Source organism: Juglans microcarpa x Juglans regia, chromosome 5D, assembly GCF_004785595.1.
Source record: "Juglans microcarpa x Juglans regia isolate MS1-56 chromosome 5D, Jm3101_v1.0, whole genome shotgun sequence".
NCBI classification, from domain to species: domain Eukaryota; kingdom Viridiplantae; phylum Streptophyta; class Magnoliopsida; order Fagales; family Juglandaceae; genus Juglans; species Juglans microcarpa x Juglans regia.
The window spans coordinates 3,570,050-3,586,086 of NC_054602.1; the positions used below are offsets into that span (position 1 = coordinate 3,570,050).

General features: G+C 34.6%; 1 protein-coding gene and 1 pseudogene across 1 annotated transcript; both read right to left on the reverse strand.

The window, feature by feature from the left end:
• Positions 1-277: 277 nt before the first annotated feature.
• Positions 278-3,035, reverse strand: LOC121265098 (xylan glycosyltransferase MUCI21-like). Its single transcript, XM_041168576.1, has 3 exons — positions 2,492-3,035; positions 2,316-2,393; positions 278-1,826 (listed from the first exon to the last, which is right to left on the reverse strand). The coding sequence occupies exons 1-3, from the start codon at positions 2,712-2,714 to the stop codon at positions 538-540; spliced, it is 1,590 nt and encodes a 529-aa protein (XP_041024510.1). The 5' UTR covers positions 2,715-3,035; the 3' UTR covers positions 278-537.
• Positions 3,036-6,029: 2,994 nt separating this feature from the next.
• LOC121264765 lies at positions 6,030-8,294 on the reverse strand (annotated as a pseudogene).
• Positions 8,295-16,037: the final 7,743 nt, after the last annotated feature.

A 16,037-nucleotide genomic window follows, 5' to 3' on the forward strand; every position in this document is an offset into this window, starting at 1 on the left:
ATAATCTGAAGGACAACGGAAAACAGAAGTAAAGAAATTGGCATTGATTTTCCTAGAGATCAAAAGAAAAAATCTTTTCATCAGTTATTATTCATTATTCCACACTCCACATGAAAAAAAAAAAAAAACTATAGATGTGAGGTGTGAAAGTGAATAGTGATTGATGTATAGAATTCCTCGAGACCAAAAAAGAGGATGAAGCTCATCATTTACAAAGTTCACAACTTGTATAATACCATGTTAACGAAATACATTAAAATGTATGAAGACTCAGAAATTAAGAAAACCCATTTAGATTTATTAAAATAATCCAAGTTTGTACAAGAAAATAAAGAACTGTTGCTTCAGAATTCAGGCATCCTAATATTTCCCAGAAAGAAACTTCTTTATTGCTGCTGGATATGCATACATTTCCCAGAAAGGGTTCTTCCAGCTTTTCATTTCCTGCTAGCTAATTTACAGCGGTCAAAAAATCATGTATAAACACAGTGGTGAATACGGATAACAGAATAAACAAAGCAAAAAAATAAAAGCAAGTCACTGTGATTGGAGATGAACATGATGGTTCGTTTTAGCATTGTAGTAGTTATAAGCGCGAACCAAACGCTTCCTAAATCTTCCGAGGTTTAGTCTCACATTTTGGCCATCAAGATAGATAGTCTTCGTGTATTCCCATCCCTTTTGAGTAACGCTCTTTGGGTCTCTAAGAACCGGATCATCTTTATCGTATTTGTCATACAGTGAGCTCTCTTTAGGCACGATTTCATAGCCAATATACTTCAAACCAAGCTTCCTTGCAGGTTCCCCATAATATGTCTCTGCTGCCCATTCAGTTCCAAGTGGAATAACTTGAATAAACACAGAGCCAGGTTTCATGAAAAGAAAATGTGTCATGGCTGCCCCATGTACCCCAATCATGACATCGCTTGAATTAAGTGCCCTATAAATCTTTGCCATTTCTGTGGTCCGGTCTGGCCTCAACACTTCAACTCGAAACCCGATTTTCTCTGCCATTTTCACCAGCAAATTCTCATTAATTATCGCTCTGGACCCATTCCGCGACAAAATCAGTAGCTTAGGCTTCTCTGATTGTTCCTCTTGCACTCCCTTTTCCATTTTCGTTGAGGTTTCTGATGATGTTGGGGACAAAGAAAGCTTGTGCACCAGTTTCTCATGCGCTTCTCGTTCCTCGTCTTGGATCAAACCCATAATTCGAGGCAAGTAAGCTTGGTCTAAAAGATTTCGAAAATCAACAATGCTCTTACTCCCCACCATCAACGATGAATCCACGGCAAGCTCATCATGGATTCTCAGGCCAACAATGGCTTCTGGGAAGCAATGAGTTCCCTTGTCCCCATTAAAATCTATTGCTGGATAATCAGAGAGTTGAGAAAGCACATCTCCATATTTAAGAATCCACCAGCTATGGTATTCAAGAATGACAAACACAACCTTCCTGTTGAAATGCTGTGAAGTAATGAACAATGGTAGAATCCCATCATTGAATTCGTGATAAACATTACCTGTATATCCCCCCGTCGAGAAGAACACAGCCGGAACTTCATGCATGACATCACAATGGTGGTTATTACCAAATTGCAGTTTATTTGCAATAAGGTCTAACTCGTCGATGCCGTCCATGACACTCTTTTCCCATTTCCGTGTATAAGGTTTGATCTTGTCGTGTTGGATTTCCTTGTCTCCCTCTGCATTGGTCTCTCCTGAGATGTAAAGGAAGACTGAAGAGGAAGCAGATTGCGTTCTTATATCCCCTTTCATCATGCATATATCAGAACGAATACTGCTTCTATCACAACATATAGTCCCTGCATTTAATCACCCAAAAGATAGATAAATAATTCAAATCCATATGATTTTTAATGATTTGATCGTTACTGTTCAATAAATCATACGAGTAGGAGGGAACGGTAGCAATCAAATATACACCTCCACAGTAATAATTCATGATTCTGTTATTTCATCAGACTTAAAAAGACTCTGTTTTTTCGCTGAGGGCTGAAGGTGAAGTCGGGGTGGGGGGTTCTGCTTTTATTTACTACGTAAACATGGTTTTTTTTTTTTTTTTGAAAAGAAAAATGTAAAATCAAAGACCTTAAACACTTAACAATTCGAGATTAATTATTTTATTCTTGCGACGAAAAATTATTTTATTTTTTCTTTAGTTTTCTCACCTACCAAATGGAAGCTAACGGGATTTTATCGTCATATGGCCATCCCCTTTTCCAGTAAGTTGATACTGTTGGATTCAACATCCAGAGAGGGAAAAGAGAAAACAGAGAGAGAAGAGTATTAACCGTTTGAGATTGATGAACACATGGGAGTATTTGCATCCATATGAGCAACAGGGCCTTCCTTTTCTACTCGAAATGAATCTGTCAAAACCAAAAACACAAAATCAGGATTCAAGAAAAAAACATAGGAAACAAGGCGGTTTGAGAATAAGTGAAACTCATGAGAGAGAAAAGTTTACCGAAGAGGGAGAGAGTCGATCCTGAGTTAAAGAGGTGAGGAGCTAATAGAAAGCTACATGAAAGAAGAGAGAGCAACAGAAGAGATAAAAGCTTGGGCCTGGTTCTCTTGAAGTAACAACCAGCAGTTCCGCAGTCCATGATAAGGGCTTGAGACTCCTCATCTTCTTCCATATGTTTATCGCCTTTTCTCCACTGGTGATGAAGACGATGATAGCGCACCATGTCCTGTGTGAAGCTCTTGTTTTTATTGATATGGTTTATATTACTATTTACCTTTCTTTCTTCTCTTTTGCAGCATGTGATCGACCTTTTGAACAGGTTGATGAAGTGAACCGAAGAAGATAAAGATTTCAGGCTGTAGATGTATTTGAACTGAAACGTAGAAGAAGAGAGAGGAAAGATATAGAATCGGGTGTGTGCTAATATTTTCTTTTTTTCTCCAGCAGGTTGTTTCTGGGACTTCTCTGTCTCACAGAGAGAGAGAGAGAGAGAGAGAGAGAGAGAGATTAAGAGAAGAGAGGGTGTTTTGTGCGTGGGTTGTGGTTTGGGATAGGTTGTTTCTGGGATAGAGGCGCCATCAAAGATGTACGTATTCTGGCTGGCTCTTTACCTTCTTGAAGTTGGTAGCCTGTCCAACAGGGTGTTTAGCATCCCACGCGTCTCTTAAACACTTTTGGATCTTCTATATATGTTGTCATTTGTCACGTAAAAACGACATACAGTACGAATCCTATTAGTTTATACGCTGTTTCAAAGCTGGAAAATGGGAGACTCTCTCCTCCATTGTTCAGTTTATAAGATGTTTCTATTCATTTAAGGCACTTCCCAAGTCAAATTAACATCAAAACACGAGTGGTGACTGACTTGTGACACATTACGTTCGTATCAATATTTAATGCCGTGTGCATTGAAATAAAAATAAAAGAAAATCGAAACAAACCTCCAAATTGCTTAACACTTTGTTAATTAAGCAAGCCAGCGCGTTGTTTAGGTACAGGAAAGTCGACGGGGGCGTGTGGGGGAGATAGCGTGATTTCGCAAGGAAGCGTAATGGTGGCGGTCTAGGTGCCGTGCCTTGAACAGCCCCAAAGCCTAAAAAAATGCGGTCGTCATCTCATTATTAAATAACTTAATTTGGTCAAATATGGGTTCCAAATTCTAACCCCATCTTAAAACTTTCTTGGTGGAGATTCTTAAATCTACACAAAGGCAATCAGAAACAGATGTATGCTTCCATACGTCAACATCCACACTCGAAACATTCCTGAATGCTAGAGTACCAAATAGGGGTGCCACCTGCATTGTGTCTCATCCATCCCGCCTCCGCTTAGGCTAATTTATTGGGTTTAAAAAATTATTTTTAGATCTTAAAAAATTATTTTTAGATCTAAAAAAATATAATTAAAATTTATAAATATAAAAAGAATTTAGACTCATTAAAGTTATATTTCAAATTATCTTAATAGAGTATGCGTTTAATCATATTAGTAAAGTGTAAAAATGACTCCACACAAAATTTTTGTTATTTTTAATACGTGATTAATATGTTATGTTAAAACTAGACCCATATCAAGCTCATGAAATATATTTTGGGCAATCGGAATATGATTTCGAACCCATCCCCATAAAAAATGTTTAAACCCTAACCTCAAAATTTCAGAATATTTAAGACCCAAAAATGTGATACCATCCCATTACCCATAGCAAAGTTCCGAACGTAGAGGATGCCGATGCATGCTACGAAAAGGAAATCACGTCTACTTTACGACTTTGTGCGGGAGATAATATCAAATGCAGATTTGATTTTGATAATGATTAAAATATTTAATTTATCTTATTTTTATATAATTTTGTTTGGAATAAAAAAGATTAGCACTCAAAGTTTATCTCCGTCCATCTCTCTTCCCCATCTCATTTTTATTATATTTAGTATTTTTTATCATGATATAAGAGCATTTGGCTAATGTCATGCTCGGTCATGTGAAATATTTTTTTAAAACTTTTCTACATGCTTTACCTCTCATAGAATTTTCATAACCGTTCATCTGTGTTTTCGTTTCAAACCCATGCATTTAGAGTATTATTAGCCTTGAACTTTTTTTTTTAAATTAAATTTTGGTCAGTTATGAACATTGTTTGAAATCTCATTCATAGCTAATTTTGTTAATAACGATAAGAGAAAAAATAAACTAAAGAAATAGAATCAATCACATACGATACAAGATTTACGTAATTCAATAATGGGCCTTGCAGAAGACTTTATTTAGACAAAAATTTTAAAAAAATACAATGCAACCGTACAAGGGTTTAACACTTTATATATATATATATATATAGTTAATCTTAATTTACGGATCAGGTTGAATTAATAAACCCTAGTCTCCAGACCGGATCAAATCAAGAGCCAAAACGTGTCAAAAATTATCAGCTCAATCCTCATTGAAAATTCATCAAAAAAATCACAAAAAATCTTTATCGAGTCGATTATCAAATCGAGTCGGTTATCAAATCGAGTCACACAAACAAAATCAGGCTCCACACAAATAACCCCAGCATTTTTGGCCTTTTTATTTTGGTTTATAGTTGATCAAGGCTAATCCATTGTCGGCTTAATTTTTTAACTTATTGTTAGACCCTTTTTGTTGGCTTTGCCAATTATCAACTCAATATTAACTATATCTTCAAATTTAGGTTGCGTTTGGTTCATCAATCTATTTCAAATCATTTCAATTTATTATTATAATTTTTTTAAATTTTAACATAAAATATAATAAATAATTTAATTTTTTAAAATTTTAAAATAATAATAATATTAAAAAATAATATTTTATTATCTCAAGTCGATTCAATTCAAGTCACTTAGGTGCGTTTGGTTACCAAATTCACTTCAACTCATCTCAACTCATCATTACAATTTTTTCAAATTTCAACACAAAATATAATAAACAATTCAACTTTTTCAAATTTTAAAATAATAATAATATTAAAAAATAATATTCTAATAATATTTTATCATCACAACTTAACTCAACTCAATTCAACTCAACTCACTTCAACATCTAAACACAACTATATGCAGCCTGGATGTTTCAGCTGGTAGTCACGTCACCACCAATATTGCCGCTTTTTAATTTCATCAACCGACCTATAAAAGCTATACTCAAATTTTAAATTAAATATTTTAAAATTCTTCACTTTAAATTTAAGAAAATGTAAGTAATAATATCAAATCGCTTATCGGATTCTTTCACTAACCGGATCGTGATTTCTAAATTTATTATTTAATTATTGTTTTTAGCGGCGCATTGAATTATTATTGATTTTCCTCCAACAACAAATAACGAAGTCGTAATTAGTCCCTTAAAATCTCTCTCCCCCTTCTCTCTCCTCCATCTTCGATTCCGTTATATTTTCTCTCACTTTGTACTTCGGCTTCGGAGACCAGAGAGGCCCGATGTCGGGGAATGAAAAAATAGCAAACAAGGTTTCCACTAATCAAGGTGTATTCAATCCAATATTTCCGGCGAAATTCTGCGTTCAGTACATTGAAGCAATCCAAACTTGCACGAGGGGAATAACTTGAATCAACACAGAGCCAGGTCTCATGAAGAGAAAATGTGTCATGGCAGCCCCATGCACACCAACCCTGACATGGCTTGAATTCAGAGTCCTATAAATCCTTGCCAGTTCTGTTGTTGGGTCAGGCCTCAAAACTTTGACTCCAAATTCCAAACCCGATTTCCTCCGCCATTTTCGCCAACAAATTCTCATAGATTATCGCTCTGGACCCATTCCGCGACAAAATCAGTAGTTTCGGCTTCTCAGATTGATCCTCTTGCACTTCCTTTTCCATTTTTATCGAGGTTTCTAATGATGTGGGGAACAAAGAAAGCTTGCGCTTCTCGTTCCTCATCTTGGATCAAACCCCTGATTCGAGGAGAGTAAGCTTGGTCTAAAAGATTTCGAAAATCACTAATGCTCTTATTCCCCTCCATCAACGAAGAATCCACGGTAAGCTCGTCATGGATCCTCAGACCAACAATGGCTTCTGGGAAGCAATGAGTTCTCTTATCACCATTAAAATCTATTACTGGATAATCAGAGAGTTGAGAAAGCACATCCCGGTACTTTAGAATCCACCACTTATGATATTCAATGATGACAAACACAACCTTCCTGTTGAAATGCTGTGAAGTAATGTACAATGGCAGAATCCCATCATTAAATTCGTGATAAACATTACCTGTATATCCTGCAGTCGAGAAGAACACAGCCGGAACATCGATCATGCCAGACATCACAATGATGTCTGATTATACCAGAATTCACTCTCTTTGCACTAAGTCCTAATTCACCGATGGCGTCCATGACACTTGTTTCCCATTTCCGTGTATAGGGTCTGATTTTTTCGGGTTGGAGTTCCTCATCTCCCTCTTCTATACCATAATTAACGAGACCATTTGTCTCTCTTGAGAAATAAAGGAAGACTGAAGAGGAAGCAGGGTGTGTTCTTACATCCCCTTTCATGATGCATATGTCAGAACGAATACTGCTTCTATCACAACATATAGTTCCTGCATTCATATTCCGCAAAAAAAAATAAAAATAAAAAAAGGAGAGAATTTATTAAAGCATGAGCCATGAGGGAACCGTAACAATCAAGCAAGGAAATTTTTATTTTAATAATATTCCAATGTTTCTATTGTTTCGTCAAACTCAAACCAGAAGTACGTAAATAAATCAACACCTGCTCTGTTGCTGAGGGCTGGCTGGCACTCCTATTATTGGGTAAATATCGTTTTAAAAATTAAACTAACTAATCCTTAGAGTGCCGACTGTAATCAATTATTTATATCTTTCTCTGAATTTTTATCGCCCACTAATTGAAGTTAAGGACATTTCGTTATCACAGGGTTAACCCTTTTTCAAGTACGTTGAAAGTTGAAACTGTTGTGTTAAACTTCACGGGGAAAGTAAAAAAGAAGAAGAAACAAGAAGGAACGAGAGAGAGAGAGAGAGAGAGTACTAACCATTTGAGATTGAAGAACACATAGGAGTATTTGTCCTCGTATCGGCAAATGAATCTGTAGAAACCAAAAAGACACATCAGGACTCTAGCAAAACAAACCGAATGATCTAGGACACAATACGAAACCCGTGAAAGAGAAAGGCTTACTGATGAGAGAGAAAGAGCCACATCCTAAGAGGTTTGGGGCTAGTGTAAAGCTAAAAGAAAGAGTAGAGAGATATAGGAGGGTTAGAAGTTTGGGCGCGGTTCGCTTGTAGTAACAACCGGTGCTTCCACACTGCATGATAAGGGCTTGAGACTCCTCGTCTTCTTCAATATGTTTATCACCTTTTCTCCACTGGTGATGATGAAGATGATATTGCACCATTTCCTATAGCCTTTGAGTTTAGTACTATTTTCCTTCCTTTCTTTCTTCTCTTCACTTCTCTCGCTGCATGAGATATATATTCGACCTTTTGAACTGGGTTCTGATGTCGACCCAATGAGAGAAACATAGATTTCTTGGCTGTGGACGTTTTGTACTGAAACTGAAGAGACAGGGGAGATGGGGAGAGATGAAAAAATGGGAGAGGATATTTATAGTTGTTAATTCTTATTCTAGAAGAGTGGGTTCTGGGTTTCCTCTGTATTTTCTAGAGAGACAGACAAACAGACAGACAGAGACGCGGGGGAAAAGAAGCGACAGAAGATTATGAATTTATGAGAAGAGAGAGTGGCAAACATTGCTGCTGTTCTGCGCAGTGCTTTAGCCTGGTGATAGGTTGTTTTAATGGAGGTTGCTGCTTTTCACGTCAGAGAGAGAGAGACGTTGGGAGAGAGAACTGTAGCTGTCGAAGCCTCAAAGGAGGTGCTGATTCAGCCATTGATCGAGGAATTAAAAATACGTGTGCATTGTTGGGAACAAAGCACACAAGCCAATTACAGGCTAGGCAGTGGTTGCATCCCAGGCGCCTCTTTAAAACACTCTTTCGGAGCTACTCACAATTCACCTATCTGAGGGAGAGGCTCTTTTTCTTTTTCTTTCTTCTTTTTTTCCTTTTCAAACTATTAGGGCATCTTAGGGGGAGGCTCTTGACTTCACATGTCACGCATAACTTCTTTCTAAATTTCATGACTGCTACCTTACTGTTTATATATATATATATATATATATATACACACACACTATAGTTTAGAAGGACCTTAATCATGAGCAAGTTGCAACTTAATTAATTGAGGGCAAAATGTTTTCAAACCGTTTGGGGGCAGAAAATGCTAGCTCCTGATATCAGCCGCTTGGAGTGATGTTGTAGAGTAAGTCACATATGCAGGTTAATTAATGCACGTGCAGCCACCAGTGTTGGAAACAGGAACAGTTAAAACTGCATGAGCTCGTATTTGATGGACTAAATAATTCTTTGTTTTTCAAAGAAAAATAGTTAATCAAGAGAGTGGATGAAGCTCATCAGTAAACGTATGGTCAGAATAAAACAGAAGTCAAATTTGCCTATACGACAACGGCAGCAACTGTAGTATTAATTAATTCAACGACAACGACACACTAACTTGATAGTCAAGGACTCTGAGGTTGGAATATATGAAAACAGTTGAGTTCATTTTAGTTGAGTTAAAATTTAAATCTAATCTAATATTTAAATATATAACTCATAAATTATTAAATATTACTCAACTCAATACCTCTTTACACGTAAAACTCATAATTTTTTTTTAACTCAATACATATTTACATGTTGGACTCATAACTTTTTTAAATTTCTATAAATTTATCTAAACTCATTTTAGGTGGATCTTCAAAACTCACTTTATCATTTTAACCCTCTATTATTTATAAAGAATTGATTAACTCAGCTCAACTTTGACTTTACAAATTTCTACATTCCACAATGGAGGTCGTTGAACAAGTCAATCAACCGAAATATAAATTTATAGACATTATTGAGGATGTATTTAATAAATTATCAGTTATTGTATAATTTATATGGTCTGACGTGATTTCAATATATTAATCTCAATTGAATAGTCTTGGGACGAGAATATGGCCTGGCGCAAGGATAATAATAATAAACTAGTTTAAAAGTTGAAATAAAAATCTGACGTACAGAGATTAATTACCTAGTGCTCGAGTAACTAGGAAAAAGATTACTCTTTGGATCATGACGCATCATGCATATTGCACGGTGGGTTATAATTAATAGAGAAAAGATATTTATGGTAATCAAATATATAAGTATTGTATTTTTTTTTTTAAAAGTAAATATAAAATATACATAAAAAATTATTTTTTTCATGATAGATCATATTTTTTTTCAAAATAAATACGCAATATTTATATAATCTATGACTGTATCTAATATTACTCTAATAAATATATTAATGTTCGGTCGGCATTCCAACGAAAGAAACGATATTTTTCTTTAGAGCATTGACATTGGTATCTTCATCTCCTCTAGCAAATCATAATATGGTTAATTTGATACAAGATGCACCTGCGTTGAAGTGGGCATATAATACTGAATTTGGAGTTTAACTACAGTACCATTACATATATATTTTAGACACTGTAGCTTTTGGCAAATATATAATTGTTTTTTCTCTCTTCTGCTCACATAAGCGGATTTTTGTACATTGTGGTGGACATAGTTATTACATATTTTGATTTTGTATAAATTTTGATGCTCTGGGAATGAAAATGAAGTTAATTTAAGTTGTTGGACTGGTTTTATGTATTTTGGTGTATAGGTTGTTAGGAATCATGAAAATGATATAAACAAATATTTAAAAAACCAAACAAGAAGATATGCATTAAAATGAAGCTAGAAAATAAAATAAAATAAAATAAAAATAATATTTTATTATTATAGAGAGTGAGATTTTGGGTGTTGCCTACACTCACGGACGGGTGCCCGCTAGCCTTGCCTCCTATCCGGATGACGGGGGTAGATTGCCCCCTAGGCCATTCGCCCACTACGCACAGCGAGCTCATAGAGAGGTTCCAGAGAAAGAAATACTTGGGGCAAGGGGCAACGGCGAGCAGGAGAGAGATGGAGAGAGAGATGGTCAAACAAAATTAAGCTAAAACAATATTATTTTATTATAAAAATATGTTTTTTAATATATATATATATATGTTGGGCTGGGCGGAAGGGGGAAAGCTTGAGTTCGCCCGCACGCCAGTCGTATGCGGGTGGGTGTCCTTGGCTTTCCTATGTAGAAGCCGGACAGGGGAGCAAATGGACTTAATGCGGTGGCCTGACGCCCACCCCTAAGTTGAGATGGCTAAGTTATTGTAAAATTCAAGTTTTGATTAAGCAGCCAAGTGTCAAAAAAGTGACATATTACTTAAATGGGTCTGAACACACAGTTTCCAGTATTTGCAGTCTCCAAGTACCGGAGATTGTGTGTTCAGATCCATTAATGTGTTTTATTAAATAGAAAAAAATATTATTATAATTTTAAAAAAATTTTAAAGATAGAAATGTTCAAGTCTACGTGAGCAGTCTCTATTCAATAATTGTACGTAGACTAACTCATTACTTATTAGCCAAACTTTACATTAAGCAGTGCTAATGCTCTTACTTTCTTCCCTTGCTTGATTAACCAAATAATTCGATTTAAAAATTGATATAGATCAAGGCAACTTTGATTTTTCTTGTATAACAAGTGAATTATTTTTTTTAAGCAAAGTGTGAAAACTTAAAAAGTCTCTAAAATTTAAAATTTTGAGGATATAAAATATGGAGAATTCTATATATCACACTAGCATTTTATTTTCATCACACTACGTAAGATGTGACATATTTATCATTATTAAATTATCTTTAATTTATTGAAAAATTTTTTATCATTCAATAATGATAAATATATCACATCTTACATAATAAGACAAGAATATAGAGTATAACATTATTCATAAAATATATTTATTTATTATTTTTACTATGACATGAAGTTAACACGTTGCGATAAAATAAAGGATATTTTGATCTCATTTATTTTCATATATGAGATGAGGTGAGTTGAGTTCAAAGTTAAAAGTCGAATAAAATATTGTTAGAATATATTTTTTTAATATTATTTTTATTTTGAAATTTGAAAAAGTTGAATTTTTTATTTTATTTTATATAAGAATTTAAAAAAATTGTAATAACTAGATGAGATGAAATTAAAAATTTTATGAAAGTGAACGAGATCTGAAATTGTAGGATAAATATATATATATATATATATATCTGTTATTTATTTGGATGTAGAGATGAGTTGAGTTAAATTGTGAATAATAATATTTTATGAATTTTATTGAGATAATTTAACTTTTTTAGATTAAGATATTTTAGCTTTTTAAGTTGAAATGTATTAAATAGATTGAGATGAATTTAATTTTTTTATAAAAAATTAAAAAAATAATAATTTATATTAATAATTTATTTGAAAAGAATTGAGATAAATTAAATTGGATTCAGTAAGCAAACACCACCTAAATAACATTTGCTCTAACGTCAAGACAGCTAACGTAAAAATGCAGACTGTTTGGAAATAAGGAAAAAGAAACCCCATGTGCTTTAGGGCTTTCGACTTCGGTTAGTGAAATTCGGGAGGCCGACAGATAATAAAAAAAGTAATGATTTATGCAGTCATAAAATACATAAATATCGTACAATCGTTTAAAAAAAATATATTATTAAAAATTATTAATTTTTATATAAATTCATATTTATTTATTTTTTTAAAAATAATTACACAATTTTTACACAATCACCACTATAATTATCATTTTTCAATAAAAAAAAATGAAAAAACAACTTTGCGCGAAACAAAGCATTCAGACTCGCGTTGGCTTCGAAACTGCCTTTAGTAACCAGAAACTTGCATTAATGCCCTAAGATTTTTCGATCATCTAACTTTAATTAATACTAATACCTATATATCATGATTTCTTTAAAGCCATCTGTTGGGTTTATATTATTTGATTAAAAACTCGATTTATAAGGTTGTGTAGATAATATATTTAATAAAGTTTTTATATGACATAATTCAATTTATAAGTTAAATTTTAAAAATTAAATATTATAAATCAAATATTACTATTTAAATTATGCAAATAGTATACTCTACACACCGACACAATAATAGAATAACTTTTCTTAAATTTCATTCTCTGACTTTATATGTGTTCATGGTTTTGAAGCAACACGCAAATATATATTATTTCTAAAAAATAAGCCCATTTTATAAATGATTGTCAATGTTTCTCCACATAGATGACGTACGAGATTGATATATAAATATAGAAAATGATAGAGATGCAACTATTTTTATTATTATTTATATAATTATATTTTAAATGAAGATATGCAAAATGACTTACAAAAATAGCATCATTATTGATGATTGCTTTGTAAGAACAGGCTCAAGGGAGAGAATTAATCATTCTCGGCCCACGTTGCGGCGGTTTAAGCCTCGATTGGAGTGGTTTGAGGCCCACAATGCCAGTCTAGAATAGCGAAACGATACTCGTACATATATCCATTGTAATAAATATGAGTTAAATAGAGCAAATATAAATGGAGAACAAGACATAGATATTTATATAGTTCAGCACATGACTTACATCCACAAGTCGTGTGAGATGCAAATCCATTATAAATGAGAGTATTTTATAGTCTCTCACATTCTCTTATAGGGTCGAAAACTATCATTATCGGTACAGTTTCGGTTCAAAACCTAAACCACACCGATAGTTTTTTAAGAGGGTGGTGCTGATCGAAACTGGTCAGCAGGGATAGAGAGAACTGGCGGTTTCTTATGGCCGGTATCGATCGGTTCCACAGTTGGTCTATCGGTTGCTAACTCATCCCCAAATTCACATCACAAATTCAAACCAAATCAACCAAAATTCACAACAAATTCATAACAAAAACTTAGGAGGAGAGATGGACGGAGAGAGATGAGAGGAGAACGAGAGAGCTCGACATGAAGTTGAACGACAAAGTGCTCGGCCTTGGAGAGACGTTTCAGAGAGGAGAGATCTTAGAGAGGTGAAACCGTGAGGGACAGGCCGAGGATGAGTCTGATGAGAGATCTTGTAGAGATGAGGGCTAGGCCAAGCTCCGAGAGGCATGAAGGAGGAGGGATGCAGCGCAGCGCTGTGGGGTGAATGGGGAGAAAGAAGAAATAAAGAGATGAAAGACTTGGGATGAAGAAGGAGGAGGGGAGGGGGTGGAGGGGTTATTAAACCCTAGAGCTAAACAATGTCGTTTAAATCACTTAGGTGAAATGACATCATTTTACCTATAATATATATATATATATATATTATATTGGCCTATTCGGCTATTTGAACTTGGTTTAGACCGGGACTGAACTGGCTAATATCGGTTTCTTATATTTCCTACCGCAGGCCGACTAGTTCTCCACCAGTTTTGACTGGTTTTTAACTCCAACGGATGGCTCCAGTCTACAAAGGCCGATCTCGTCAATTCCTGTGCACCCCTAGTCTCTTGTGGCTCACTGTATAAATAATAAAACTGAAGTTTCTCCATCTAGAGATTGAAGAAACTTTTCCTCTCTAGTCGCCCCGAAGTCCCCCCATCTGAATCCCTTGAATCCAAATTCCCCTTTATTTTTTCCCATGTCAGTTGTTACTTTATGTCACTTCTCTTATTCTCCCTTTTTTTCAATCATTTTCGTCACGGAAAATGCTATACCCACTGTTCCCACTTCCCGTTCCTGCTTCCTGCTTGATGTGGACATACCACGTATGTATTAAATTTATTTATTTTTTCCTCTATTTCGTCTTCCCCTCCAGAGTCCTTTTCTTTTTTGTTTCTTTCGTTTCTGCTTTCTCCTTTTTGCTTCCCATTTCGTCTTCACCTTCCATTTCGTATTCCCATTCTTTTTTTCTTTTTTGTGACAAGAAATAACAAGATCACCTGTTTGTATTTCCATTATGACTTGAACTGAAGTTCTATTGAAAGGTAAATATTTCAATCTCTAAATAATTTCCTGAGATTCGTATGGATGAGCTTACTTGAGTCCAATTCCTAGTTGAAACAAAAGCAGTGCAACACAAAAGGAAAAAAAGCATATTCAACAAGTTTCGCAAAGGAAAATTTATGAAGGTTTAGCTTCTAAATGGGCGGCAACCATTCACGTTGCTGAACTCAACCCAAATGATTTGACAATGATGCTAACCCTTTCTACAGATTTCGTCTTCCACCTCTATTTCATCTGCCTTTTTTTCTCTTTTTGTTTTTGCTTCTTTTTTTTCTTCCCATTTATTCTTCTTCCTCCAACCCGTTTCATTTTCATTTTTACTGATGGCTAGAAACAGGGATTTATGGTTTGAATCTTGTAAATATGTGCCAGTGTCGAGGATTTGGATGAGAGACAGTCTGCAGAAAGATGAAATGCAGAGTGGCTTCAAAGTGCAAAAAGACAAAATGCCGAAAGAAAAAAAATGCAGAGAGATGAAATCAAAGGGGAGTGAATCTGTAATGGATCGGAGGAAAGAAGAAATGAAAGGTTGAAGGGGGAAGACAAAATGGGAAGTAAAAAAAAAAGTGAAGCGAAAGAAAAAAAATTGCAGAGAGACGAAATGGAATAGGGATTCGGGAAGATGAAATGGAATGATGAAGACGAAATGAAATGGGGAAGACGATGTGGGAAGAAAAAAAGCGAAGCGAAGAAAACTGAAAAGGAAAAAAAAATAAAAGAAAAGCATGCCACGGTCGTATACCACATCAAGCGGGAAGGAAAAACGGAAAGAAGTAACGGTGACTGTAGCATTACCCTTTCGTCACATCCTTTATTTTTTCTCTGACATCTTTTTAGCCCTCTCTCTCTCTCTCTCTCCTTTCATTTCTGATGAGATCCTCTTTTGGGCTGGGTTGGGATGTCATATGGGCTAAGGATATTTTTACCACTTCCAATCACTTTAAATAAATACTCTCATTTTAAAATATAATCATAAAAAATGTTGTAAAAATAGTTATACGTGTATCATTACTCTTAAATATATTGTATACTTTATCAATCAAACAAATTGGACTTATGTCAATATAATTTGGGATTTTGGGTTATTGGTATCGATAGATGGTGGTTACTTGCAAAAAATTGAAAAAAAAAATTAATGTTTCAGCAGGCAATAAGTTGTGTTGTAACTTGTGACCCTGTACTGAAAATGGGAATTCCATTTAGGGGATGAATGCTACTTGCAAGTATCGAGAAGTTCTTGAATTTTTGGTTTCATGGACAAAGATTGAAATTTCCGACACCCAAACTAAAAGACTAGCAATAAAAGAAAAAATGTTTCGGAATTCAAAGAAGCTGATGTAGGATATAAGTTGATTAATGGAGAGTTGTATTACTTGTGATAAAAGTAAATATTACAACAGCCAACACAAGACCTGATATTTCACCTTAAAACTAGCTGCAAAGAGTACTTCAAGTTCGAGTAATGATATATACACAACATATTACATAATATATTATATAATAATGTTATAAAATGAGGATAT